At 35.9% G+C, this 27,965-nt stretch overlaps 1 protein-coding gene across 1 annotated transcript; it reads left to right on the top strand.

Annotated features, from left to right (window-relative positions):
* The first annotated feature begins 916 nt into the window (after nt 1-916).
* On the top strand, nt 917-12,410 carry LOC132170925 (uncharacterized). Its single transcript, XM_059582085.1, is given in 7 exon segments — nt 917-979; nt 1,067-2,167; nt 2,537-2,842; nt 5,972-6,078; nt 6,704-6,834; nt 8,471-10,491; nt 10,588-12,410. Coding segments are annotated over 7 exon segments (5,325 nt in total). The 3' UTR covers nt 12,184-12,410.
* The last annotated feature ends 15,555 nt before the right edge of the window (nt 12,411-27,965 follow it).

Here is a 27,965-nt window from a genome sequence, read left to right as displayed (position 1 = left end):
TCCTGGTCTCATGGATATGAAAATAGCTAGCACTATATGGATTTGACCATTTAAATGAAAGCAACATAATCACTCTTTTCTTTGTTCAAACCAGTTTTTCAATATGGTCTTGCCTCATTGCAAGAGCTTTCAGTTTCGTTCTCTAATTCTCAAAGTGGGATCCAGCATCCACTAAGTGGTACTACTTTCTCAAAGTCAAGCCACTACGAAAATTGGCGGCATAAGTGACGGAAAAGGAAAGGGCTAATTGTCTTAATCTTGAATTATATATCACGTGGATTAATAAAATACTTATGTTGGACCTTGAAGATGGTCGCAGGTTTTTGGTTCTCCATCTTGGGTCTTGCCTCTCCCACATATCCTCTAATTCATTCTCATTTATTTGTGCAGACGGAATAAAGTTTTACTTCAAACTTGTGTTTATATTATCGTGTATTTCTAACTCAATTCGTTGAAAAACTTCATCTCGTGTGAGGTACATACAACCACTAGGAAAGAAAAAAAATAAAAAAATCCAAGATGTACATTGTGTTTACTTGGTGACAATGTTTATTTGTGTTTGAATAGTAGCTTCCGGTTGAACTTCCAATAAAGGGTGAGGTCTCTCATAGAATCTTTGTTAATCTGCATTTTTATTAAGATCATTTTAAAATGCCATAGTCGCTTCTAACTCCCTCCCTCCATTGTCTCTTTTCTAGAAGCAAACTTGTCTCTATGCCTGTCATTGACAAAGCAACAGCAATTTCAAGAAAACCTCTTTCCACTATTTCTCCTTTCTCTTCTTGGTGTGCGGCTCTTTTATACCCCCTTTTCTCTCCTTTTGAATCAGTCTGAAAAGCTTCATCTTTACAAACCTTTTCAAGTTGCATGAACGTTTGGTTTGAGGTTGGCTTTCACATTTGCTTATTTTAACAATATGGAAGGGTGCTGTGATCTTGAAGTTGATGTCAATGGCCAAGAAACTTTCATGCTGCACAAGGTAACACTCTGCTTTGTTTGCCGTTCATATCACTTTTTGAACTTCTTGCATTAACCATCTGGCTTTCTTCTGTCTCAATATTTGCAGAAAACTCTTGTATCTTTCTCAGGTTTATTTAGCAAATTATTTGTTAACTCGAGAAGCACAAGGAACCTGAAAGTGATATTCAATGACTTTCCAGGAGGCGCAGAGGGTTTTGAGCTCGTGGCAAGGTTTTGCTACAATAATGGCCGAGCAGCAATAACCCCCTCGAACATACTTCTACTAAACTGTGCTGCTAATTTCTTGGAGATGGAAGGTAATGGTTCGATTAGGCCCAATTTAATAGACCAAACTGAGAAATCTCTTGAAGGGATCATCTTTTGGACTTGGTCTGAGCTCCTAGAAGCATTGAAACAGTGCCAAGATTTACTTCCCGCCACAAAATCTTCAGTTGTGCTTCAGAATATCTTGGATTGTCTTATAGGAAGGCTTGCTTTGCCTAGTGTTGCAAGCCCATTCGCATGTTCCTCAAACAATTCTAGCTGCAAATTTTCCTGTGATACAATAAGCACTGACAGCCTGAAAAACAACTCTTCTCAACTGACTTGGTGGTTTGAAGATTTTTTGTTCTTGAGTGTTGATATGATTGACAGGGTAATTAAGACAATGGTCTCCCAGAAATTTGACCAAGCTATAATTTGTAAGTTCCTCTTCTATTATCACAAATCAAGATGTCTTGGTGCAGCACCAGCTGAGAAGCAGAGAATCACAAAGGTTGTAGTCAGCCTGCTTTGTTTGCTTGATAGGAGTTCTCTTTGTTGCAAGGGGTTATTTGAAATTTATCGAGTGGCTTTGGGGTTGAAAATAAGCAAATTTTACAAAAACAAGATAGAGAGTTTGATGGGTTCACAGCTGGATCAAGCAACAATTGATTATCTGCTTGCTCCATCTCCACATGGGAGGGACTATTCTTATGATGTTAATTTGGTTTTGAGGCTTGTACAAGCATTTCTCCTTGAATGCAGCTGTTTGTCATCTACAAGTCGATTGAAGAAGGTTGCCAACTTGATGGATTTGTACCTTGGGGAAGTGGCTCCTGATTCCCATCTGAAACCTTCCAAGTTTGTGGCTTTGGTATTAGTGCTGCCAGATTATGCTAGAGAATCTGATGATCATATCTACAGAGCCATGGACCTGTTTCTAGAGGTATTCTGCAATTTTGCAATGTTTCATTTTCTAATAGATGGAATTATATACTGTTTTGCATTAGATAAAAGAATGGCTTCTTCACTGCTTACCATAAATGATGTCAAAGAAGACATGCTACAAATAATTGCTGTTAGCTATCTCAAATATTCTGCACTCAAATGTATGTCAAGTTTCTGAGTTTGTTCAGCTCTTTTGAAAATATAGACTAAAGTGGCTTGATAAATAATTAATTTACAATATTGGATGGTGGGTGTTGCCAATAAACTAACTTCAATATTCCTAGTGAAAAATGTGGTGAAATCTCTGCTTTTTTTTTTTTTTTTTTTTGAGAGCCTCAATGCTTGTACTGACTTTAGGTTTGAACAGGTTCATGCAGGGTTGTGTGAAGAAGAAAGGGTAAGTGTCTGTTGTGCACTGAACCATGAGAAGCTCTCACCAGAAGCTTTGAAAGATCTATCTCGAAACTTAAAGTTTCCTTCAGAAACAGTGGAAAGAGCCCTTATTACACAACAATCCAAGATCAAAAGATCACTGCACGAAAATTTAAGCAAGGAAAAGGATGCTGATCAGCAAATCCTTCTTTATAATAAAAAGCTCCATCTTTCAAGTGATAATGAGAAGCTTAGAGCAGATTTGCAAGGAATGAATTGGAAGGTGATGGAGTTGGAGAAGGTTCGTGGGACAATGCAGACACATATGATGAGTATAATGAGATCATCAAGACTACCTATCCTAAGCAATGCTAGATCCTTACCAAAACTCTGCTCATGACAAAAAGTTGGAAACTTGTTTCTCAATTACCAATTGTATGTGTAAATTTTATAATACATTATGGTTGATTATATTGTTTTATGTCTTCAAAAGATGCATCATGGCCTTTATGCTTGCCCACTCTCAGCTGTAAAAAGCCTTAACACTTGCTATCTGCACTAACTCTGAAATTGTGATAATAAAAAGTGAGTTTACATAACTCAATAAGCAGCAAATCCAATGTTTTAAAGAGAGAGGGAGATTTGAAGGGCATAATCATAATCTAATTAACTGCAATTTAGTGATAATAATTTGAAAGCATAATGGAGAAATGGAGACAATGTGGGCATCTATGTAGTTCCCTAGACCGAGCATCATGAATGGGCATTAAATATGAATGGATGTTTCTAAAGAATGTTGACACCAATTTCCAAGTCTACCGCCGACTGAGTCAGCGAGCAACGCGGCAAAGTGCACGCGCATTGTGGGGCTCGCTAACACCAACGTTTATATGAGAACCCCGGAGCATACACACAGCTTAATGGAGTTTCAGAAACCAAAGCATTTTTGTCATCCCCATTTGTTCTTATAAAACCAAGGTGAACAAATTGTCATGTCCCCATATTGTGATGAAAGACTTAAATGCAACATGATTTGCGAGGACTTGCTTTTTTCTTTTATTTACTTTTTTGGGGGGAGGGGGAGAGAGTTGAGGATTGAAATCTAATGCATTTAGTATGAATGACAAAAAAAATTTATGTTTGCGTGCGAAGATATGAATTGAACTTTTTAATTTTATATTAGATTTGTGTTGGGTTTGTGGACCGTGTCAAAAATTAACAACTTTTATGTTACATGTCAAGATACGTGTATAAAACTATATAGGTCGATCGTAACTCAAACTTAAATGAGTCAGACCCCTCAATTACAATCCGCAAATTTTGTATCGAGTTTTTATCGGATTCCCATGTTGTATAAAAAATTGTCGAACCTACAATTTAGACATCAAGTGTGAAAGGATCCTTATACTTATAGAACACACGTCTAAACAGATGTTCAAACAATCCAAAACTTATGCATGCAAATAAGTTTAGAAAAACTACTCTTTTAATTAAGTAGTCGGACTAGAGATCCGAGTCCGAAAGTAGAGAAGTAGACAGTAATGGCCAAATGATTAACGTTATTCGATGCAGTCAACTCAACTTAGTGTTCTATAAAAAGTGTGATTATTTTTAGAGTTTGAGCTGCATGGACCAACATCCTTGTAATCGCCACTTTTCTAAGAGAGAAACACAATTATTTATGGTGTTGAGAAGAGTGTTTCTTTGGTCTTCCAATTTATTGGAAGCAGAGAGAGCATTAATGGATTGCCAAAGTTAAGAAACCCTTTCAAAGGAAAATTTTACCACCATTTGTCTGCAACTGCAAACAGTCCCTAGGCTCATGATGAGGCACTCAAACTTCCCACGAGGTCTAGAGTTTGTGTTTTTAATATCGTATAGTTAGAGGTGTCTGTCTGAACCTCGAAATGGTTGGACTCCATTGTCAAAATGTGTGATCTCCATGTAACTTGGATAACGTTATTGTCTCCTTTTCCAAGGGTTTTGGCTGCGAAAAGCTCAAATTTTGAATCAATTGTTATGAAATATACCACATTTTCTAGTTATATATATTTGATCTGTAGTTTAGAGCTGCAATGGCTACTTTTCGTAAAAGCTGGTCTAAAGTTTTTCTTCTTCCTTTTGGGCTGAGCTCTAGGAACATTTTTAATAGGAAAAAATTCACTTTACTCCTCTAAAATTTTAAGAGTTTTTCAATTTGAACCCCAAAGTTTAAAAATTGACAATGTATCCCCTAATGTTTCAAAAATTTTCAATTTAAACCTTCCGTTACTAATTTTCGGAAATTTTTTTTTTAAAAAAAAAAGCCTGAGGGTAATTACGTAATTTCATAGATTTCCGTCCAATTTTGATAGAAATTAGTAACGGAAGGTTTAAATCGAAATTTTTTAAAACATTAGGGAGGGTACATTTCCAATTTTTAAACTTTGAGATTCAAATTAAAAAACACTTAAAACTTCAAGGAGGTAAAGTGAATTTTTTCCGTTTTAATAAATGGGGGCATGAAGGCCTGCTTCAATCTCAGGCCTCGTGTTTAACGACAAAAGATTTCAGCAGTTGCTGCCAACATGAAGAATTCAAATTCCAAAAGCAATTGAACTACATATTTTTCTTACAATTAAGCAGGTTGATTTCATATTATATTCAATTAATTTTTGTTTACTTATCAATCAAAAATGCTTCGATATTCTTTGTCTTAAAGAATTTAAGCAGCATCTACAAAACCATAATCAAAGCAAACAAAAACCCAAAAATTGCTTGATAGATTATTCTTCATTTTTATTCAATTCTTAAACTTGTCATAATCCTGTATCCATTATAGTCCTTTTTCCTTTGATCATTTGCTTGCCAAAAGAAACAGGGTCTTTTTTATTATGAATAATGGTATATACAACACGACTATCTTATCACTACCCAGTTATGTTCACATGATGCAAATTGAATTGACAATGTCGAGAAGTGTTAAGGAGTCAAACAAATAAACCTAGAAAAATTTTAAAATTAACGTGGCAGACCGTTAGTCGAAGACAATGAGAGAGAATTGCATTTTTTTAATTTAAAAACTCTTGACACGTCAATTTAAAAAAATTTCTGAATTAATTTGTTTGGCTCTTTAACACTCTTTGGACAATATCATATCATATTATGAAACATTTCTCTTTCTATTTTCTAATTGGAAAGCATAAATTGATTATATTCATGGGCCTGCTTGTGGAACGAATGCAAGCCCAGAATGGAACAGTTATGGACCAACTATTTTAGGCCCATTCCTCTCCTCTTTTTACTTGGAAACCGAAATCTGAAAAAAACAAAAAAAAAACCTTGGAGTTATTAAAAAAATAACAATAAAAGGGAAACAGCTGCGATTTTCGCTTTGATTTTCTTTTCCTGCGACAAATACTTTCACGGGAAAAGAAAGCGAAGATGTTAGAGAAGATCGGGTTGCCGGCAAAGCCGGCACTGAGAGGGAGCAATTGGGTGGTTGATGCTTCGCACTGTCAGGGATGTAGTTCTCAGTTCACCTTCATCAATCGCAAGGTTTGTTTTTGTTTGACTTTCCCTTTCCTATCCTATTTTCTCCTCTGATCCCATTAGCCGATTGTAAATATTTGACTAATTTGTTTGTTTCTTCAAGACCCATGTCGCAAATTTGTGGTTTTGGTTCTAAAATTATGAACTTGACCATGATCAGGCTAATAGTGCAATTGTTTTTTCTTCTTCTATTTTTTCCCCTCCTTTTGGCGGTAGTTAATAGTTTTAAAGATACATTGGAAGCATAGACTATTTTTGGAGAAACCCATGATTGTTTGTGTTATGGGGAATCTGTAGTTTGAGTGGATGGGACTTATTAGTCCAATATGCTTGCTTTAAGTTAGATTTGGAAAAGATTACTTTTTTTATATTTGTTTTGATTAGTATGGAGAAGTACAGTACTAAAGGATTGAATTTGCTTGAATTGGTTAAATAAGAGCTTCCAATTAAGGATAATAGAGCAGTACAGGGCTTTGATTTGTTACAAGTTTATTGATTTTTCCTTTTACTCATTTTAAGCTTTTGATGGGACCCAATAAAATTTTTATTTTAGTCATTGCTTCTTCTTGATGATGTACATTCTGGGTTTTCAGCATCACTGCCGAAGGTGTGGGGGCTTGTTTTGCAGCAGTTGTACTCAGCAAAGGATAGTTTTGCGCGGACAAGGGGATTCACCTGTGCGCATATGCGAGCCTTGTAAGAAGCTTGAAGAGGCCGCTCGTTTTGAGATGCGACATGGGCACAAGAGTAGAGCTGGGAGAGGTATATGCATATCTTTCACTTGCATTGCACGTATACCCATTGGGACACCAATTGAATGGTCTTGCCTAATTCATATGCTCACTTCTTTAATCATTTCACATATCTAGCTTTAATTAGATCTTTAAAAATCTGGTATGGGTGTGCACTGAGTCCGACAGAGTCGGAAATGCCTCTTCTGCCTTCCAACTCCAAATCACCAATTGCATGGTCTTGCCTCATTGCAAGAAGCATATAATCACTTTACTTCTTTGTTCATTTCACACATCTAGCTTTAATTAGAGCCTTAAAAATCTGGTAGGGCTATGCACTGACTTCGACGGTGTCGGAAACACCTCTCTGGCTTACGCCTCCACTGGAGTTGGGAAACCTCCAATGCCACCTCTGATGGAGGTGATTTCCAACTCGTCTCCGACTCCTGATATGTCAGAGTTGGAGTCGCTCAGAAAGTCCAGGCTCCAAAAAAATGAAAAAATATATATGTTTTCAGAAAAAATGTCGAAGAATAGATCTCTTCTTATTATATATATACTCGCCAAATGACGCCGTTTTAAATATAAAAGAATTCTTTTTAAAAAGTTGGGTCAGATCAGAAAAAGTCGGAAATTCTACCCATGTTCTGATCTCTGACCCAACTTTTTCAGAATTAAGAAGAAACTTCCGAAATCTGACCTGCCTACTGCTTGAAGCTGACTTGATCAGGTTGGCTGCTGGTCAGATTTTGGAAGTTCGGGCTTTTGATCAGCCCTAAAATCTGGGGCCCGTAAAATTCATTTGATCCCCACCCTGTCCATTTCTCATTTATCATTCTTTCATAACTTATAATTTATCTGTTTCTTTGTTTTTTAATACTTTAAATCTCTATGCAATTGAAGTTGATCCTAGTATGACCTGCTATATTACCTCTATTTTTTCGTGGTGTTATTAATTGCTAAGGCAAATATTGAATTAATAGATTGGTTAACATGCTTTGAAGAACTATTCTGCTGGCTGTCAATAGCAATGGAAAATTCCAGTTTAGACAAGTTAAGCTGTTGCATGTACTTTTTTAAAATTATCTTTCTCAAAGGAAGGGAAATCAGAAATTTGTTGGATGCTGTGCAAAATTATGCAGTATTTATAAGTCCCAGGTGTTAGTTGAATCTTTAGTGTAGTTTGTCATCTTCCATAACAAAGTTTGTAAGTATAGATATTTAGAAGGAGCACCTGCATTTGTCAACACAAACTGCTATACTGGATGGTTACTCTGGGTTTCCAGACTACCATCTTATTGATTCACATTTTCAAAAGGATTTCTCCCAGGACCTCCCTGGATTTCTTTCCTGGTTTTTTGTACTTCCTCATTTCACTTTGTTTGTTTCATTTTTATTTTTTGATTCTGTACTTTCTTCCTGCTGGCTAGCTACATCCTATATGTTCTGATCGTTAGCTATTTTGTTAGCTACATTATCTGCCCATTTGACAATTGGGGTTAGAAATATTGGCCAGATGTATTTTTTTATTATTTTTTAATTGTCTTCCATCACTATAATGCCAGATTTTCTTATCTTGCAATTTTTCATATAGTTATAAAACGAACTAGAATTACTTCACTTCTAAATTGTAGCTCTGTTCTCAATTTTTAGACCCTTTTGTGCAGGCGGTTCAAAGTTGACTTCAAAGTATGAGGATGAAGTTCTGAATCAGATTCTGGGTAGTGCACGACAGGAATCCTCTTCATCAGGGCAGGTGTCAAACGATGAGATTGTTTCTAGTATTCAAAGGGCAACTAGCAGTTCATCCTGTTCAAATGCTCAAGAAGTTGATACTCTGGATGGGGGTGAAGAAATGCATGGAAGTATATCTCGCAATGAGCCTAATCATTTAAAGAGTGAGATGGGATCTGCTAGTCCTGAGGAATTGCGTCAGCAAGCTTTGGATGAGAAAAAGAAGTATAAAATTCTGAAAGGAGAAGGGAAGTCAGAGGAAGCTCTCAAAGCCTTTAAGAAAGGGAAAGAGCTTGAGAGGCAGGCTGAGGCTTTGGAAATATACTTAAGAAAAAGCCATAAAAGGGCTTTATCTTCTGGAAACATGGCCGATAACCAGAATAAAGATGACCCTAAAGAATCTGGGAGAAAAAATAAGATCATTCCTCGTGCTTACAAAGAAAAGGATGACCTTGCTGCTGAACTTAGAGAACTGGGATGGTCTGATAAAGATTTCCATGATGAAGATAAAAAGCCAGCAAGTGTGAGTTTAGAGGGTGAACTGTTGTCTCTTCTTGGAGAAGTCTCTCAGAAGACTAGTAGAAATGAGGCTAGTGGTGGCATTGACAAGACCAATGTTGTTGCTCTCAAGAAAAAGGCACTCATGTTGAAGCGTGAAGGGAAGTTAGCAGAAGCCAAGGAAGAATTGAAGCGAGCTAAAGTTTTAGAGAAACAACTAGAAGAAGAGGAACTCTTGGCTGGGGCTGAAGATTCTGATGACGAGCTTTCTGCATTAATCCATAGCATGGACAATAATAAAGAAGATTTGTCAATTCTATATGAGCAGGAGCATGGTTTTGAATTTGATCATATTGTAGGCACTTCTGATGATTTTATTGTTGATAGTAATTTTGAAGTGACAGATGAGGATATGGAGGATCCTGAACTAGCTGGTGCTTTGAAATCATTAGGTTGGAGTGAAGACTCTATTCAACCAGAAAACACTTTGCACCAGTCTGTTCCTGTTGACACAGAAGCGATGTTAAGTGAAATTCAAAATTTGAAGAGAGAGGCTCTTAATCAAAAAAGGGCAGGTAATGTTAAAGAGGCAATGGAAAAGCTCAAGAAGGCAAAGCTTCTTGAAAGGGACCTTGAAAGCTTTGAGTCTCAAAAGGATAACTTTATTGGACAGAAGCCCATGGTATCTCAGAAACACTCGACTTCTCTATTGGCTGATAAAAATTTTACCTCAGCAGAGGTTGATGATGGAGTTGTTAACGCAAGGGAAGATGGTGATCTCAGACTTGCACCTAAGAGTAGATTAACGATTCAGAAGGAGCTTCTGACTTTGAAAAAGAAAGCTCTTGCTTTGAAAAGGGAAGGCAGATTAGATGAGGCAGAGGAAGAATTGAATAAAGGTAAGGTTCTTGAGCATCAGCTTCAACAGATGGATAATTCTTTGAAGGGGAAGGCTACCCAGGTTACTGTTGGTAGTAAAGACCCAGATTTGTCATACAAACATCCTGATATCAATAAAAATCTTCCCGATGGAGAAGGAGACATCGAAGAAGACATAACAGATCAAGATATGCATGACCCAACCTATCTTTCACTTCTAAAGAATTTAGGTTGGACTGATGAAGATAATGAGCTTGCAAATTCTGCATCCAAGCCTTCTAAGCAAGATGATAATCTTTCTATGCAGATAAGTGAGTCTTCTTCAACTCAATCCCCTTCTAATGTCTTGGTCAGAACATCAAGAAGTAAAGCTGAACTCCAGAGGGAACTCTTAAGCATAAAGAGAAAGTCTCTTGCTCTGAGACGCCAAGGAAAGACTGAGGAGGCAGAGGAAGTTCTGAGGAATGCAAAAGTATTAGAGGCTCAGATAGCGGAGCTTGAAGCTCCAAAGAAAGAAGTTCAGATTGAATCTAATAGGCCTAATCACAAAATCTACAAGCCTCCTGTTGAGAGTTCAGTGATGCAAGGAGATGAAGGGGTTGTTCCAGAAGAAGTTATGCATGACCCAGCACTACACTCAATGCTAAATAATCTGGGGTGGAACGAACTTGAGCCTGTAACCATGCCAGAGAGGCCTAAACAAGTTGCTGTTAATACCTTACATACTATGGATCCATCTGTGATTGGATCCTCTTCTGACCCTCCTGTTGCAGCACCAAGAAGTAAGGGAGAAATTCAAAGGGAACTTTTGGGTTTGAAAAGAAAGGCCCTTGCTCTTAGACGTAAGGGAGAAACAGAACAAGCAGAGGAAACATTGAGAGCTGCTAAGGTACTAGAAGCCCAGCTGGAAGATTTGGAAGCCCCGAAAGATGAACTTCTGGTTAATGCTTCCGAGAATAAAAGACCTGAGCCTTTTGAGTTATTGGTTACTCATGACAACGATGGGAATTTCAAAGATGCAGTGGAAGTAAATAAAGGGTCAGCCCCAGCAGTGGCGAGTCTAAATGACGAAGTTTTTAAGTCATCAGTGGGCTCAGGAAAAACGGAAAATGACATGGTTAATCCTTCCTTTAGGGATTCTGGTATTTCGATTCCTGTAATCTCTCAGTTCACTGAGAAAAAGAATCCATCTTTTGTAGATTTGGGTACTCCCGATAAAATTAGTCCTCCGGACAACAACAAAACAGCAGGTTCTTCTTACTTCTCCCCACCTGACAAGTCCGTGAACATGATGGATCTGCTGACTGGTGATGATTGGAGTTATTCTCAAAAGTCTGATGAAAGGCAAGAGGAGAAATTAAATTTTGGTTCTGATGTTTCATCTCTTACTAGTCCTGCTATTCGTTTAGGATCCCTGTCAAGCTCCAGAGAAGATCTTGGAAGCAAGGATGATGTTACAACCAAGAAAAGAGAAATGGTAAATGCAGATGAGAAGACATATATACATAAACCAAATTCAGTTCAGGGCTTTGTTTCTCAGAAAAATGACAGCTCCCTGCAGCAAGAAATTTTGGTTCATAAGAGGAAAGCGGTTGCTTTAAAGAGAGAAGGGAAATTGCCAGAAGCTCGAGAGGAACTTCGTCAGGCAAAGCTGCTTGAGAAGAATCTGGAGGACAATCCCCAGCCAAAAGATGCTCCTAGTGATGTGTCTACTTCTAACGTCCCTTTCGTTGAAAAAAGGGAGCAGGGTACATCAAATTTGGCTCCAAAACCACTGTCCAGTCGTGATCGTTTCAAATTGCAACAGGAATCTCTTGGCCACAAACGTAAGGCCCTCAAGCTGCGAAGGGAAGGCCGGATGGAAGAAGCAGAGGCCGAGTTTGAGTTGGCCAAGGCACTTGAAACCCAGTTGGAGGAGTTGGCTACTCATGATTCTGCAGTGTCTTCTGTTGGTAAATTAGAACCAGTAGATGATGTGGTTATTGAGGATCTTCTCGATCCTCAACTATTGTCTGCCTTAAAAGCTATTGGCGTGGAAGACGCGAATATGGCAGTGTCACACGTCCCAGAAAGACAAGAGCCTTTGAAACTCAATGTTGGTAAAAGTGGGAATTCTAATCTAGAGAGAACTCAACTGGAAGAACAGATCAAAGCAGAGAAGGTAAAGGCTGTAAAGTTGAAACGTTCAGGAAAGCAAGGCGAGGCCATGGATGCTCTTCGCCATGCCAAACTTCTTGAAAAGAAGCTGAATTCCTTGGCTTCACAATGAAGAAATAAGGATACCCTGTTTTGAAGCTGGGAAATCCTCCCTTGTGCAAACTCGGATGATTCTGTAGGTGAGATTGCTGTTGTGGCAAAATAACTCAGAAGCAGGATGCTATGCTTGATACTTTAAAAATCTTCTCATCCATGCACGCATGTATTTGTTATTTAGGTTGACGATTGGTAAATGAAAAAGCGTATGATAATTTACAGAGATACAATTTTTCTATGAAAGATGAAGATGTTCTTCTAAATATGTTCTTGTTGTTTCACTCTTTGAGTTTCCTTTTTGTCCCTGTTGTGTTGTCTGGGGAGGAAATAGAAAAATTTGTTTTGTACTATAATTTTTGTTCAAGTTTGTCATGATAAACAAGGAGGATGAATTTTTTTTTTTGTTTTAATCAAATCAAGTATCTTTGACCTTTATGCTAATCTTGCTTTGAATCTTTGGTCAAACTTCCGAAGGAATAGAGCATAAGTCTGGCTTCATGTTCTTGAAACAAAACTATTTGGGCCGGGCTTTCTTCTTGCTGAACTAATTGCAGCCAGAGCTCAGGTCAAATTCAAATTCGGGCTCAAATTTCTCAACGAGCTCATTGCAGCCCGAACTCAAAGACATCTCGACCCAATAAACTTTTAACTGAAGTATGGATTTCGGAGTATTTCATCTCAATACACATATTCTAAAATATTCAATCTCAAATACTTATTTTTTGACATGGTAGTGAAAATTATAATTTTCATTTGGGACTGTTATTTTTTTTATTTTTATTTTTTTTAAGAAAAAAAAAAAAATTATTTAGCTCTAGATTTTAGAAGAAAAGAAAGACACTCATAAAATGCCTCACAACCTGAAGAGTTCCAACATGAATATGAATTAATTTAAAGATTATGTTCAATGTCAATGATGAAGATCTAGTGGGGGTAATTTCTTTATCATATATCACGTGTTTGACGGAAGTTCAAAGAGTGAAGTACCTTAGTGGGATGCTGAGAAAATTCATTATCTCGATTTTCTTGGGACTTAAATTTTTCTATCAAGTTTTTCTAACCAAAATCTCGTTGGCTTCGACATGTTAGAGAAAATTTGATTTTATGTGGTCAAGATATAATTGATCTTTTTTTAAAAAATTAATAGAGGTTCATAAAACTAAATAAAGGGCTTGTAAAAATTAATTTATCTTGAGTTAGTATGAAGAATTTTAGATCTACTACGTGGAGTCATGTTGTCGTTAGTTGCAAATTATTTCTCTTCTAATTTGTTTTTCTATTAAGAAGGACGAATGTAAGGGATTGATTGAACATCTGAGCCATCGAGGCAAAGACGATTTGAATTCGAGGCCGAATTCTTTCCAACATAGAGATAATGATGTAGATCATATTACATGTTGCTTCATGCAGTCTAGCAAATTTAATAAGTTAAGCGTACTCTCCATTGAACATTGGGTCGTTAAACATACTCACATATTTGACACTGGGTCATCAATCGTATTTCTCTACTTAACACTGGGTCGCTAAGCGTATTCTCCCACTTAACACTAGATTATCAGACGTATTCTGGAACATAACATTGGGTTGCTAAGCGTATTCCCCAACTTAACTTAATTTGAGTGGTTATAAAACATCTTAATTTCTCATAAAAGTTAATCTTGAAAAATTGGTCTTTCTATTTTATTTTCAATATTCGTACTTTCCTTGAAAACTTTTCTTTATCTTCATTTTTTTTTTTGTCAATCACATAAATCACAGTGTAACATATTTTGCTTTCTAGGATTTATAGGAGTGTTGTGAGTTGTGTGTTTGCATATTTTGCTTCCCATTACGCCACGCCTCATCATATATATCCCTTATGCAGTATTTTAATATTTGTAAAATCTTGATTATCTTCAAGATTAAGCATTCAATTATCAACTATCTCAAAATATCTCGAGATCTGTTAACTATATATATATATATAAGATGAAGATAATGTTTGTCGCGTTTTTAAAGCGATGAAAGCGAAAGATAGATAGGAAAGGCTCTGGGTAAGTGGAGCAACAGATCTCGAGATACCCAAAAAAAGAGAAAAATACAAACACTTGGTCCCTCCCTATATATATTTAAGATGAAGATAATGTTTGCCGCGTTTTTAAAGCGATGAAAGCGAAAGATAGATAGGAAAGGCTCTGGGTAAGTGGAGCAACAGATCTCGAGATACCCAAAAAAAGAGAAAAATACAAACACTAGGTCCCTCGCAGGAATAGAATTAATGTCTTGTTTTGGCAAGTGACTTGTTCCGTTTCCAAAATGTTCGTGTGGTGGAGGAGCATTCTTATCAAACTTGGATAATTCTCTATCCACTGTGATTGAACACACATTGTGGTCAAGATGCCTCAAAAAGAGTCAAAAACAAACTTTGGATATATATATATATATATATATATATATATAACATTATATTCTAAGTGATATAAAATTGTTAACTTTAGACTAAGTCTGCACGGTTTTATTATTGGGCTTACTTCAAAAGGAAGTCATTCCATCTAAAGAGAACATGCTCTATATAAGAGCATCCCATTTCTCATACTCAAGCAGTGTGGGATGTCAAAATCACCCTTTCTTAGCACCTAGCATCCTCGCCTGGTGACCGTCAAGGGCTTATGCGCGTTCTCTCATCTCAGGTTGGACTTCGGCTCTGATACCATATGTAACATTCTGCTATAAGTGGTATGATATTATCCGCTTTAGACCAGACCCGCACAGTTTTATTACTGGGTTTATCCCAAAAATACCTCATTTCATTTAGAGAGAGCATGCTCTCAAAAGAACAATATTTATTGTCTACGAAAATAAAGCATATATCTTCATGAAAATTACAAATATGACACATCTCTATGATTGTTGCAACTGCAGTGGGCGAGTTTGTGCAATGCCTTTCTAGTAGAGGCGAAATGGTTTGCTTCTGGGCACTCACCCAAGTCAGAAGAGTATTTGGAAAATGCAGTTGTTAGTTCCGGCCACAATTCTTCGGCTTTGGGATGACTTGGGAAGTGCCATGGTAAGCTGCCAATTATTAAGATATTCTTCTGTTTTAAAATTCACCAAAATAGAACTAAAATTTGCCATATATCGTCTCCTTTATTGGTTTGGGTTTTTTGTTTGGCCAGTAAAATATCAGGTGATATTTTATGAATCTCTGTTGCTGTACTTTTAATTTGGACTGTTCAATTATATGAAGAACTAAAAACACGATACCACATAAATAAAATTAAAAAAAAAAAGATAAAGAAAAAGATAAAGTACAAGGAATATAAATGAATGGAATGGTCATTAAAGTGACATCCAGGCCATTTCTAGTCATTTGGCCAACATTTTTGTGGTGCCAGCTGCAGCCCTATCTGTACCTGCCACACTGGGCAGAACTAGAAATTTGTGTTTGGAGGGGTAAAATTTAAAAATAAATAAATTTAAGGAATCAAAAATTAAATAAATAAATAAAGAAAAACCACCCATGTGTATATATATATATTTGATTTTTTGAATTTTTATTATTGATATTTTTTTAATTAAGTTGAAAAATTATGAGTTGAATTGAGAAAAATAAATATCAAATCAACAAAGAAAATATGAGAAGAGTTGAAAAAAAATAGGCTTTCTCAAACAAGCCCTACTCATTCAATTGTCTGGACTCTAGAGTTCATGCACTTGTCGGTCACAGACTCACAATGTAATTCCTCTATCTCTCTCTATTAAACAATACATTTTTGTTATTTTGTTGTTGATCTTAAATATTAAAAATATAATTGTTGGAGACAAAATCGGTCGTTATTTATTTAATCATTTATTCATCCATTTATTTAATTTCTAATATGTACCATGAAAAGGATTGCAGGGCGATTCGGCCACAAGACAAAAACCACGGAAGCCCGTGGGACACCCTGTCGTGAGTCGGCCCTGAAGGCTCGCCACATGACGCCACCAAGAGCGCCATTAGTTGTACCCCGCAAGCACCAGACATCGCCCGTCGCAGCAGCCCCATGTACGGGACGTTTACCTAACACGTCCCATCTATTTAAGTAGGGGCGCCACGTCCTTTCGTACAGAACCGGTCCACTTCCTGGCATAGCCGCCCCGGGCCAATCCCCAGGCATACACGCGTCATGGCATGAATAGGCTAAGTCTCACGTCAATCCCAAGAACATTGAACAGCCAGTAGTTAAGAATCGCAGAGGACTGTTAGATTGTATTACCCTGTAAGCCATAGATGTCCATGTGGAAACATGTATGTATAAAAGGGGACCATTTTCCTTAATGAGAACGGGAGGTATTTTCATTAAAAAGTTTGTCTTGTTCTTCTTGACTGATGACTCTCTTAGAGCATTCCCAGCAGTCTGTTTTCTATGTGTAGGAAATATGTCCAAAAAATCACAAAAATCGTTCCACAGCAGACTCCTTAAATGAGCCTCAACCATGAGGATCGCTACAGTGGAACCCAAAGTATAGGGTTCCACTATTGCGATCCTTATGATTATTAAAATAAAAAAAAAAACGTTTCTCTCTCTTCTCTACACTCTCCTCTCTCCTTTCTTCTCTTACGATTCTCTCTCATCTCATATATATAATATAATTAAAAAAACAAATATTTTAATGATATAAGGAATGATTAAGGGAAGCTATTGGAGTGTATTTTGACATAGGGAAGCAAAAAATAGTTTGTATCCTTAAATGTAAGGAAAATGACAAGAAAGCTACTAGGAATGCTCTTAGGCGTGATCATAAGGCAATTTCTGTGCGTAATAACTACTGTTTACCAACTTCGTGGAACCCATTCACCGACTCCCTAAGTGACCGGAAACTGTGTTAACACTAATTAACCATGTATGTCTTTGGAGTACACAAAATTAGTGACACTTGTCAGTTTAAAGGAGTGCAAGCCCTGATAATAAACGCTAGAAGCTGATAAACCCTTTAGGGGGAAACCCCTCGTCATAAACACTAAGATGGACGGCCATCGTTGCTGCAGCAAACAGAAGGTATATAGTCCCCTGAAGAAGATGAGAAGCTCAACACTTATATCACCACCCATGGACATGGAAGCAGCTTGCTCCTAATTGCTTCATCTCTCTCTCTCTCTCTCTCTCTCTCTCACGTGTGCAAGCACTGAATAGTTGAATTGCAGGCTTGCATAGGCGTGGAAATTTTAATGGACAGGGCCACAAAATGTATGCGTAGGGCAAGCTAGAATGAAAATAATATTTGACCTTCAAAAAATAAATTTCAAACGAGTCGGGAGCCTTGGCCTATCCCGGCCACTCCCAGCTTCGTCCCTGGTTGACATGGCAATGTCCATCATTCTTTGGATCCTACAAAAAATTTTAACGGTTGACCCGAAACAAATAGGCACCGAGTAAAAATTATGTGTGATAGAGGGATATAGTATGTATCATTAGTACTATTTATTCATCGAGCTGTGTACATATATGCTAGACTTCTATCCCACTCGGTCCTATCCCATTGGTCTAGTGCATGAAAGTGCTCATCAACGACCAATCATTGTTAAAAAATAAAAAAATAAAAAAACACAAAAAAATCAATATTTAATAAACACTGCCACATAAGCTTAATAGGATGAGGATGTAGCATATGTAGCATTACTCATTATTCATCTAGTTTATTAGAATTGATTTCAAGGGATTATTAATTCTTGAAACATATTTTCAAATAAAAACCTAAAAGGATATTTGTTGAAATTACTTTTTATATTTAACTTCAAAAAATATTAAGAAGATTATGTTTATACTTTTTTTAAGGAATTGCTTTATGTCCTTCTTGTGTTCTCCCAAAATTGATGTGGCTCTTAAAATTATTATTAGATCAAAATTTAATATTGATTTTAAAAGCCACAACAATTTTGAAAAGACATAAACAAAATATTGGTTCTTTTTTAGTATTATCGTCTCTTCTAATAGACATTCATTTAATCGATTTGAGCCTGCAAGAAAAATATGTATACACATCGTAAGTAATTCGCATTCACGGGTTTAAAACAAATTGGTGTAAAGAAGTAATAGGAAATGTAGAATTACTCTTAAAACAAAGCCTTACAACACAAATCAAAGCCTATGTCATAATTTATTTCATTGCTCGTCAATCTACCTTAAACGCTTCTTCGAATATTCATCTCAGAAATCATGGCCATGGATTTTTCTTTCGATTTAGAAGCTTGTTGTTTCTTCGTTAAAAACTGGTAGTCCTATTAGAATTAATCTTCTATCAGGAGACTTAAGGTGGCCCACATGTCAGATATATTACATGTATATAGTATATTATATATAGTTTTATTAAATAAAAAAACTTTGGGTAATTAAAGTACAGTTAACTACTAAAGGTGAAAAGGTGTTTTATTTTCACCAAGTGTTGTCTCCCTTAATGGAAGGAAGCAACGTAAGACAAGTGGATAGGGGTCTTGGCTTATATAAAAGACAAGCCTGTGATATCCATCGATCACAACTTTAACGTGAAAAACAGATAGGCCAAAACTCCTTATCTATCACTCTCCAACAAAGTGAGGGTTCTAGGATTGCGAATTGAAGGTTCTGGGATTGTGAATTCTACAAAAGTTTAACGAGTATTCAATTCAAGTGCTTAAACAACAATGGCCAGATGTTAGTATTTCTTTTATATTTATATAATTTTCTCCCAAATTATTACATTAGTGGTGTCAGAGCCTACTTCAGTAACATGTTGTTTAGTATCAATCTGTTGAATTTTAGTAGAATGATTGAATGTTTGTATTAGGACTACGGTTGTTGTGAGATTTTTGTTTTGGGTTTCAAGTTTCATAATGGGTATGGTTTCATGGTTTGGCCAGATCTTTAAAATTTAATGTTTGTGATGCTTTAGTGGTTTTAGAAGATTAATCTTGCTGTCTTTTATTGTGCAAAATACTCTATTTTTACAACTTTTGGAATCGTTAAAAAAAAAAAAAACAAGATTAAGATTTTCGGCCATGCCATTTTTTTTTTAAATGATGATTTCTTTTCATTGTTTTTGAATACCCATATGTTTCCAAACCCATAAATTAGTAGTCTTGATGATTCCGAACCAAAACCATGTTATAAAATCGGGTTTCAGTGCGAAAATTTGATGACAAATGAGAAAACCCGTTTTTAGACCCGGCTAAAGGTAGGGGATGAAGTTCCCTACCCGAATGCAGGCCCACTCGTGCACTGGGCGCGTCCAGTACACGCGCCACTTAAAAAAACAAAAAAATCCCTCAGCTAGTGGGTAGTTGCCAGCAGTGGGATTTGACCCCACTGCCCTTGTTTTTGCATGGCCGGCTTTACCATCAAGGCAATGTGTCTTTGGGATTTGATGTACATTTATTTATTTATGTATACAATGTTATGCCATTCTGAAATTACAAATTTAAAGATGGAAAGTGCCTTTTATTGTGCATTAAGAATAGCCACAACATCTTAAAACACAATGATGTGAAATTTTATAATGGCATTTCATATTGCAATTAAGTTGTCATAGTGATTACTTGGCCCTACAGGGAAGTGATAATGTTATATGACTTAATTAGAATTAGATAGTAAAAAAGATATCAGAAAAATTGGATACCTAATACCCACAGGTGCATGATCTATTTTTCTTAAGCATTTTTAAAATTTACTAGTCTTATTATGAAGATATACAAACAAATCTTATGCATAATGCGATCTTTACCCACAGGGAGATTTTGATTTGTTTATGAATTTGACATTGGTTGATTCATACTATAGTTTGTGTTTATTTCAAAGCGTTGATGCCCATTCTTGATTATTGCAGCTACTGTTTCATCTGTTTTAAATAATGAATCTTCTCATATTCCATTTTTAAATGGAGATAATTTTTCGGACTGGAAAGACAAAATTCTCTTGACATTAGGGTGCACAGACCTAGACTTTGCATTGTGTGTGGAGGAACCACCCGTGCCCACTGAAACAAGTTCGTTAGTAGAAAAAACTACATATGAAAAGTGGGAGCGGTCAAATTGATTAAGTCTAATGCTCATTAAGTCACATATTAGTAAGAGCATTAGAGGTTCAATTCCTCCATGTGATAAGGTAAAGGACTACTTAAAGGCTATTGAAGAACAATTTGTTAGTTTTGATAAGGCATTAGCTAGCACTCTAATGAACAAGTTGTCAATTATAAAACATGACAAATCTAGGAGTGTGCGTGAGCACATAATGGAGATGAGGGACATTGCTGCACAACTTAAGTCCTTAGAAATTGAGATTTCAGAGTCATTCCTTGTCCATTTCATACTCAATTCTCTCCCTGCTGAATATGGACCATTTAAGATTTCTTACAACACACATAAGGAAAAGTGGTCCATTAATGAACTTCTAACAATGTGTGTACAAGAAGAGGAGAGGTTGAAACATGAACATTTGGAGAGTGCACATTTTGTGACTCATAAAAAGGGCAAAGGTGCTGAAATTAAATGGAAAAAGAATGGACAAGCATCATTCAAGCCTTATGGAAATAAAGATGTATGTTTCTTCTGTAAGAAAAAGGGGCACAAAAAGAAGGACTGCCTAAAGTACAAAAAATGGCTTGAAAAAAAAAAGGTAATCTCGATTCTCTAGTGTGTTATGAATCTAACTTCATAGATACTCATCGTAATACATGGTGGATTGATTCGGGTACTATAATTCACGTTGTCAATATCATGCAGGGATTTCTCAGCCTAAGGAAACCGATGGGAAGTGAACAAGGCATCTATTCAGGAAATAGGATGCGTTCGCATGTCGAGGCTGTAGGAACCTTTAGACTTGTTTTAGAAAATGGATATATTTTAGACCTTGTAAACACCTTTTATGTTCCTTCATTTTCAAAAAAATTAATTTCTATATCTAAACTAGTACCTTTGCGGTTTGAATTTAATTTTATTGGGTCAAATGTCTATTTGTTTAAAAACTCTACAGATGTTGGCTCATGAATCTTAGTAAATGGTTTATATAAATTAAATTTAGATCCCATTTATGAACAAAGTCTCTTAACTATGCATGATATTGGCAGCAAACGCAACATTATTGATGAGTCATCCTCTACGTTATGGCATAGGAGATTGGGACATATCTCCGTAGAGAGAATCAAAAGGCTAATAAATGATGGAGTCCTTAAGGCTCTAGATTTTTCAGATTTTGGAAGAAAAACACTTTTTCAAACACTTCTATGTGACCTTCTCTAGTTCTATACTTGACTATTATATCATATAGTAAAGTAATCCATCCGCGTATGCATCATATCATTGAAGATAGCTCTCATAGCCCTCTGCACCCGCTTCAGGTATAACTTTATAGCAAAAGGTGCCCTGTATAAACACTTTTGATCAAACTCTGCTAGGTTCCGGAAAAGAAATCCATCCATAAACAAAGATTCAAAACCAGCAGTACTTTCTACCAGGATATCTATGTTAGGTAAAGGAAAGTCATCCTTAGGATTTTAAATTAAGGTTTCTTAAATCTATATACAGACTCTAACCGTCGCCATCTTTCTTGGGAACATGAACAATGTTAGAAATCCAGCCAATCTGAGTAATGGACTAGTGTGGATTGCATAAAAGGGAAGCAAACCAACAAGACTAGTAAAGGTGCCAAGAGGAGTGAAGAAATACTTGGAATCATACACACTGACATCTGTGGACCATTTAGTACCTCATGTTTGAACGGTCAGAGATATTTTATCTCATTTATTGATGACTATTCACGGTTTATGTATCTTTACCTCATTTTTAATAAGTCTGAAGCACTAGACGCTTTCAAAACATATAAAAGGGAAGTAGAGAGACAATTAGAAAAGAAAATTAAGATCGTAAGATCTGATAGGGGTGGAGAATATTATGGTAGATACACAGAGTCAGGGCAAAGACCGGGTCCATTTGCCAATTTTCTCAAAGAAGAAGGGATTATTGCTCAATATACAATGCGGGGTTCACCTTACCAAAATGGTGTTGCTGAAAGGCGAAACCGCACCCTTACGGATATGGTAAGAAGTATGCTTAGCAATAGTGATCTTCCTTTATTTTTGTGGAGTGAGGCCTTAAAAACTTCTGTATATATCTTAAATAGAGTTCCATCTAAGGTTGTTCCCAAAACACCATTTGAGTTATGGAATGGAAACCTAGTTTAAGACATTTTCATATATGGGGTTGCCTAGTTGAGGTTAGGGTCTACAATCCACAATTAAAGAAATTGGATCCGAGAACAGTCAGTGGATATTTCATTGGCAATGCAGAAAATTCTGAAGGTTATGGATTTTATTGTCCCTCACATACGCCTAGAATTGTTGAAGCTAGAAATGCAAAATTTATTGAGGCTCTTGACATTAGTGGGAGTAATGTTCCTCAAAAGATAGAGTGGGAGGAAACACGGAATTCAGATACAACATCCGTGAATCAAAATAAGTTGACTGTTTTTCAGGAAAGTCAACCAGATATCCTTGAAGAACAATCAATTGAAGAACTACCACCACCTCAAGAGGAACATGTCAATGTGGAGTCTGCAAATCAATATCTACATAATGTGGATGAGACTGTAGAATTAAGAAGATCATCAAGAGTAAGGAGGCCAAGCATTTCTAGTGATTATTATGTATACCTATTAGAATCTGACTTTGATATCGGACCTAAGGATGACCCTATTTCATTTTCACATGCCATGAGTGATGAAAACTCAAAATTTTGGTATAATGCCATGATAGAAGAAATAGAATCTATGGCTAAAAATTCAGTTTGGGAAATTGTCGAGTTACCTAAAGGAGTTAAAGCCATTGGTTGTAAATGGGTTTATAAAACCAAGAAAAACTCAAATGGTAACATCGATCGATATAAGGCTAGACTTGTAGCTAAGGGAGTCACACAAAGAGAAGGTATTGATTACCATGATACTTTCTCTCCAGTTTCTAAAAAGGATTCCTTTAGAATAATCATGGCATTAGTAGCTCATTTTGATTTATAGCTACATCAGATGGATGTGAAAACAACTTTCCTTAATGGGAGTCTTGAAGAAGAGGTGTACATGAAACAACCTGAAGGGTTTTGTTCTGATAAAGGTGATCAATTAGTCTGCAGGTTAAATAAATCTATATATGGACTAAAACAAGTATCCCGTCAATGGTATTTAAAATTTCACAAATGTTATCACTTCATTTGGATTTGCGGAGAACATTGTGGATAATTGCATATACCAAAAATTTAGTGGGAGTAAATTTATTTTTTTAGTCCTATATGTTGATGATATCTTACTTGCAACTAATGATTTGGGTCTACTGCATGACACTAAACAATTTCTTTCCCAAAACTTTGAAATGAATGATTTAGGTGAAGCCTCTTATGTCCTAGGCATTGAGATTTATAGAGACAAGGTCTCAAAAGATGTTAGGTCTGTCTCATAAAGCCTATATTGAAAGAGTCTTGGAAAAATTCAAAAAGCATGAATGTACACCCAATGCAGCACCCATATTGAAGGGTGATACATTCAATTTAAGTCAATGTCCGAAAAAGGTTTTGGAAAAGAAAGAAATGGAAAGCATTCCTTATGCATCTGCTGTTGGCAGTTTAATGTATGCACAGGTTTGTTTAAGACCTGACATTGCATATGCAGTAGGAATGTTAGGAAGATATCAAAGTAATCCTGGAATGGAACACTAGAAGGCTGCTAAAAAGGTTATGAGATATTTACAAGGAACCAAGAATCATATGCTGACTTATAAGAATGTAGATTATCTAGAAGTGGTTGGATATTCAGAATCAGACTTTGCGGGTTGTAAAGACTCTAGAAAGTCCACTTCAGGATATGTCTTTATGTTGGCAGGAGGTGCTATATCATGGAAGAGCACCAAACAGACGATAATTGCATCATCTACTATGGAGGCAGAGTTCATAGCATGCTTTGAAGCGACTTCACAAGCAAAATGGTTAAGAAATTTTATCACAGGGCTCCAAGTTATGAATTCAATATCCAAGCCGTTACGAATTTACTGTGATAATTTGGTTGCAATTTTCTTTTCAAAGAATAACAAAAGTGGGAGCAGAACCAAACATATTGACATAAAGTATCTTGCTGTCAGAGAGAGAATTAAGGAACAAGAAGACTCTATAGAGCATACAAGTACAACTTCTATGATTGCAGATCCCATGACAAAAGGGCTCTCAATAAAGACATTTTCGAAACATGTAGAGAGTATGGGATTAGTGAGCTCATTTTATGCTTGATTAAATTCTTGTTATTTAGAGTACTCGTTCATTGTCAAAACAATGTTTATTTTTATGCACATAAAGTATTTGCTCCAATACAGTTAGACCCAGAATAACTTATTGGAAGTTATTCATAAAGAATTATACCATATACAGATTTTATTTTTGAAAGATTCATACATTGTAATACATGGAAGGAAATGTTGATATAATAACATAACCGCCATGATTCATGTATTGTTTCTCTCTTTAAAGCAAAACTAAAGCTTTAGTAGTTTTCAATTTGGCCATATACAGTTTTAGTTACCCAAACGATTTTAAAATGTGTCATGTGAGCCAAGTTAGAAAATATTAGAATTAATCTTCTATCAGGAGACTTAAGGTGGCCCACATGTCACATATATTATATGTATATAGTATATTATATATAGTTTTATTAAATAAAAAAACTTTGGGTAATTAAAGTACAGTTAACTACTAAAGGTGAAAAGGCGTTTTATTTCCACCAAGTGTTGTCTCCCTTGATGGAAGGAAGCAACGTAAGATAAGTGGATAGGGGTCTTAACCTATATAAAAGACAAGCCTGTAATATCCATCAATCACAACTTTAACGTGAAAAACAGATAGGCCAAAAATCCTTATCTATCACTCTCCAACAAAGTGAGGGTTCTAGGATTGCGAATTGAGGGTTCTGGGATTGTGAATTCTACAAACGTTCAACGAGTATTCAATTCAAGTGCTTAAACAACAATGGCCAGAGGTTAGTATTTCTTTTATGTTTATATAATTTTCTCCCAAATTATTATAAGTCCTTCTTGTAATGGCCGGCCTGGCTTGCCACAATAAAAGCAATCACCTTTCTTTTTCTTTTCATGGTTCTGGTTCTTAAAATTCTTCTTCTTCCAATTGGTCTTTTTGGACTGCGATGGTGGTTTAGAAGTACCTTCCTCCCTCCAAGAAAAGAAGGAAGATTAATTCTGAAACATAAAAATGTGGCAATAATTGTTGAACATTTTGGAAGAAAAGAAACATGCCAAAGCCTGAGGCCCTGATGTACTGGAATATACTTTCAATCTCAAATTATTATCTGTACGTAACCATGCAAAAGCCATTTTTTTAAAGTCAAATAAAGATTGATCACATTTATATTCTTTTCATGGTGCATGTCATAGTAAAGTGGACGCTAATGACATATCATCGGTGTCCACTTTCAAAGTAGACGCTATTGATCTATCATCAAAGTGGACGCTAATGACATATCATCAGCGTCCACTACAAAAAACCATCACATTATTGACGTGGCAAACAATAACTCATGTTTGCCACGTCAATAATTTTTGACGTGGCGTTATGACACGTCAAAAATTTTTGACGTGTCTTTATTCAACACGTCAAAAATTATAATTAATTATAATTAAAATTAATTAGGTAGTAAATTAATTTTAATTGGTATGAAAACTTAATTTTATCATATTAGTATAAATTAATTGGTATATACATATACGTATATATCACATGCATGCCAATTAGCTAGCATCATAATCATACTATTGTATACCAATTAATATCATAACCATACTATTGTACAATTAATATTATCACATGCATATGAATCAAACATTTCATTAATATGATATGATATTATCATGCATAAATCATTCTAGTAATATTAATATGATAGCCATCTTTATTTTTAAAAAATATATAGGACATACAAAATACATTTATTTTATAAGACCCGCAAATCCTACATGAACTCGACCAACACAAAATACAATGTTTGGTGAGTGGATTATTGAGCCCTCACGAAAAAATGAATTTTATTATCAGTACATCTAGAATATTAATTTATTTATTCTCTAATTAGTTTTAAGTATATTGTATGTATAATGTGTTATATAAGAGAGGAAAAAATGATATAAGCAAAAAAAAATGATATAAATGAAAATTTTAAAAATTTAGCTCGCAATTCTTGACGTCACATGTGGACACGTCATAAAATGGTGACATATCATTTGAAAACTAACTTTTGAAAAGAAAATTTAGGATATATAACACTCCTCATATATATATATATAGGGAAAAATATAAAAAAGCCCCCCCAAACTACCAGCCGTTTTCGATTTAGCCTCCTAATGTTTCAAAAGTGATAAAGTAGCCCCGCATACTACCAAACTTTTGCATTTTGGCCACTCTGTTAGTCAAAACTGTCAGTTTGGATGGAAACTGCAAAATGATGTCGTTTGGTTACGGGTAAGTTACTACAATGCCCTTGTATGAGCTCATTGAATATCTCCCCTCCGCGGATGCTAGATTGAATCGACAGGGTCGTTAGGGGTGCCATGAGCAAAGAATTTCGACGAAAAACAAAAAGACCAGAGGAAATACAGAGCAAAACCGTTTGAGAAAATTTTGGTTTTTTGTGGAAGACAATGACCCCTTAACAGATTTTATATAGGAGCAAACGACAGTGACCCAGGCGGGTCTAGCCAGACACAGCCGTGGGTCACTGACCCAGGCGGGGCACCTGGTGACCCATGGCTGGGTCTGGCCAAACCTGCCTGGGTCACCAGCGTAGCTAAGGAGTTTACGGCGATGAAGAATAAAGGGATGATGAGCGATGATATTAATTAGAGTGGACAAGGTAGAAGAAAGGTTTCCGGCGATGATTTTAACCTAGTGATGATTTCCGACGATGAAGAAGAAAGGGAGAAGAAAGCTTTGGCGAAAAATCCTGTGTTTTCTTCATTGCTGAGTCACGTCTGTTTTGGAGAAAAATCCTGGTTCCACCTGCAAGCTTGTCTGTCGGTAAAGACTGCGAACATGATTTCCAAGTTTTGAAATTTGGGGCCTTTTGGGAAGAAATAACAGGAAGAGAAGGTGGGAATGGTGGTGGTGGTGCCAGCCACCGTCTTGGCTCAGCGATGAAACATATGATCCTTTCCAGCGATGAAGAAGAACGGGGATGGTGGTCTAGTTTTCCAGAAGGTGAAAATGGAAACATATTATCTCATTATCTCTTTTTTAAAAATTAAAAAAAAAAAAAAAAAACAAAGCAACGTACGTATTTGCTTTTGTTAAAAAAAAAAAATTCATACAAGGGCATTGTAGTAATTTACCCGTAACCAAACGACGACGTTTTGCAGTTTCCGTCCAAACTGACGGTTTTAACTAACAGAGTGGTCAAAATGCAAACGTTTGGTAGTTTTGGGGGCTAATTTATTACTTTTAAAACATTAGGGGGCTAAATCGAAAACGGCTGGTAGTTTGGGAAGCTTTTTTATGTTTTTCCCATATATATATATAGTTGTTATGCAATTAAAATATATGTTAATAATAAAATAATTTAAAGACTTAACCTTATAAAATGAGAGTTAATGTAGTATTTTTTTAAAAAAAATTATATTATTTCAATATAATTTAAAAGGTGAAAGGAAGAAGTTGGACGGCTAAAAAACATATTAAAAGGGGAGATGAAAAAACAAATTATATTTTTTCAATATAATTTAAAAAACGTATTGAAATTATATTCTTTCAATATCTTTCAATATAATTCTTGA

Source organism: Corylus avellana, chromosome ca2 (assembly GCF_901000735.1).
Source record: "Corylus avellana chromosome ca2, CavTom2PMs-1.0".
Lineage (NCBI taxonomy): Eukaryota > Viridiplantae > Streptophyta > Magnoliopsida > Fagales > Betulaceae > Corylus > Corylus avellana.
This window is presented reverse-complemented; position numbering and strand designations above follow the sequence as displayed.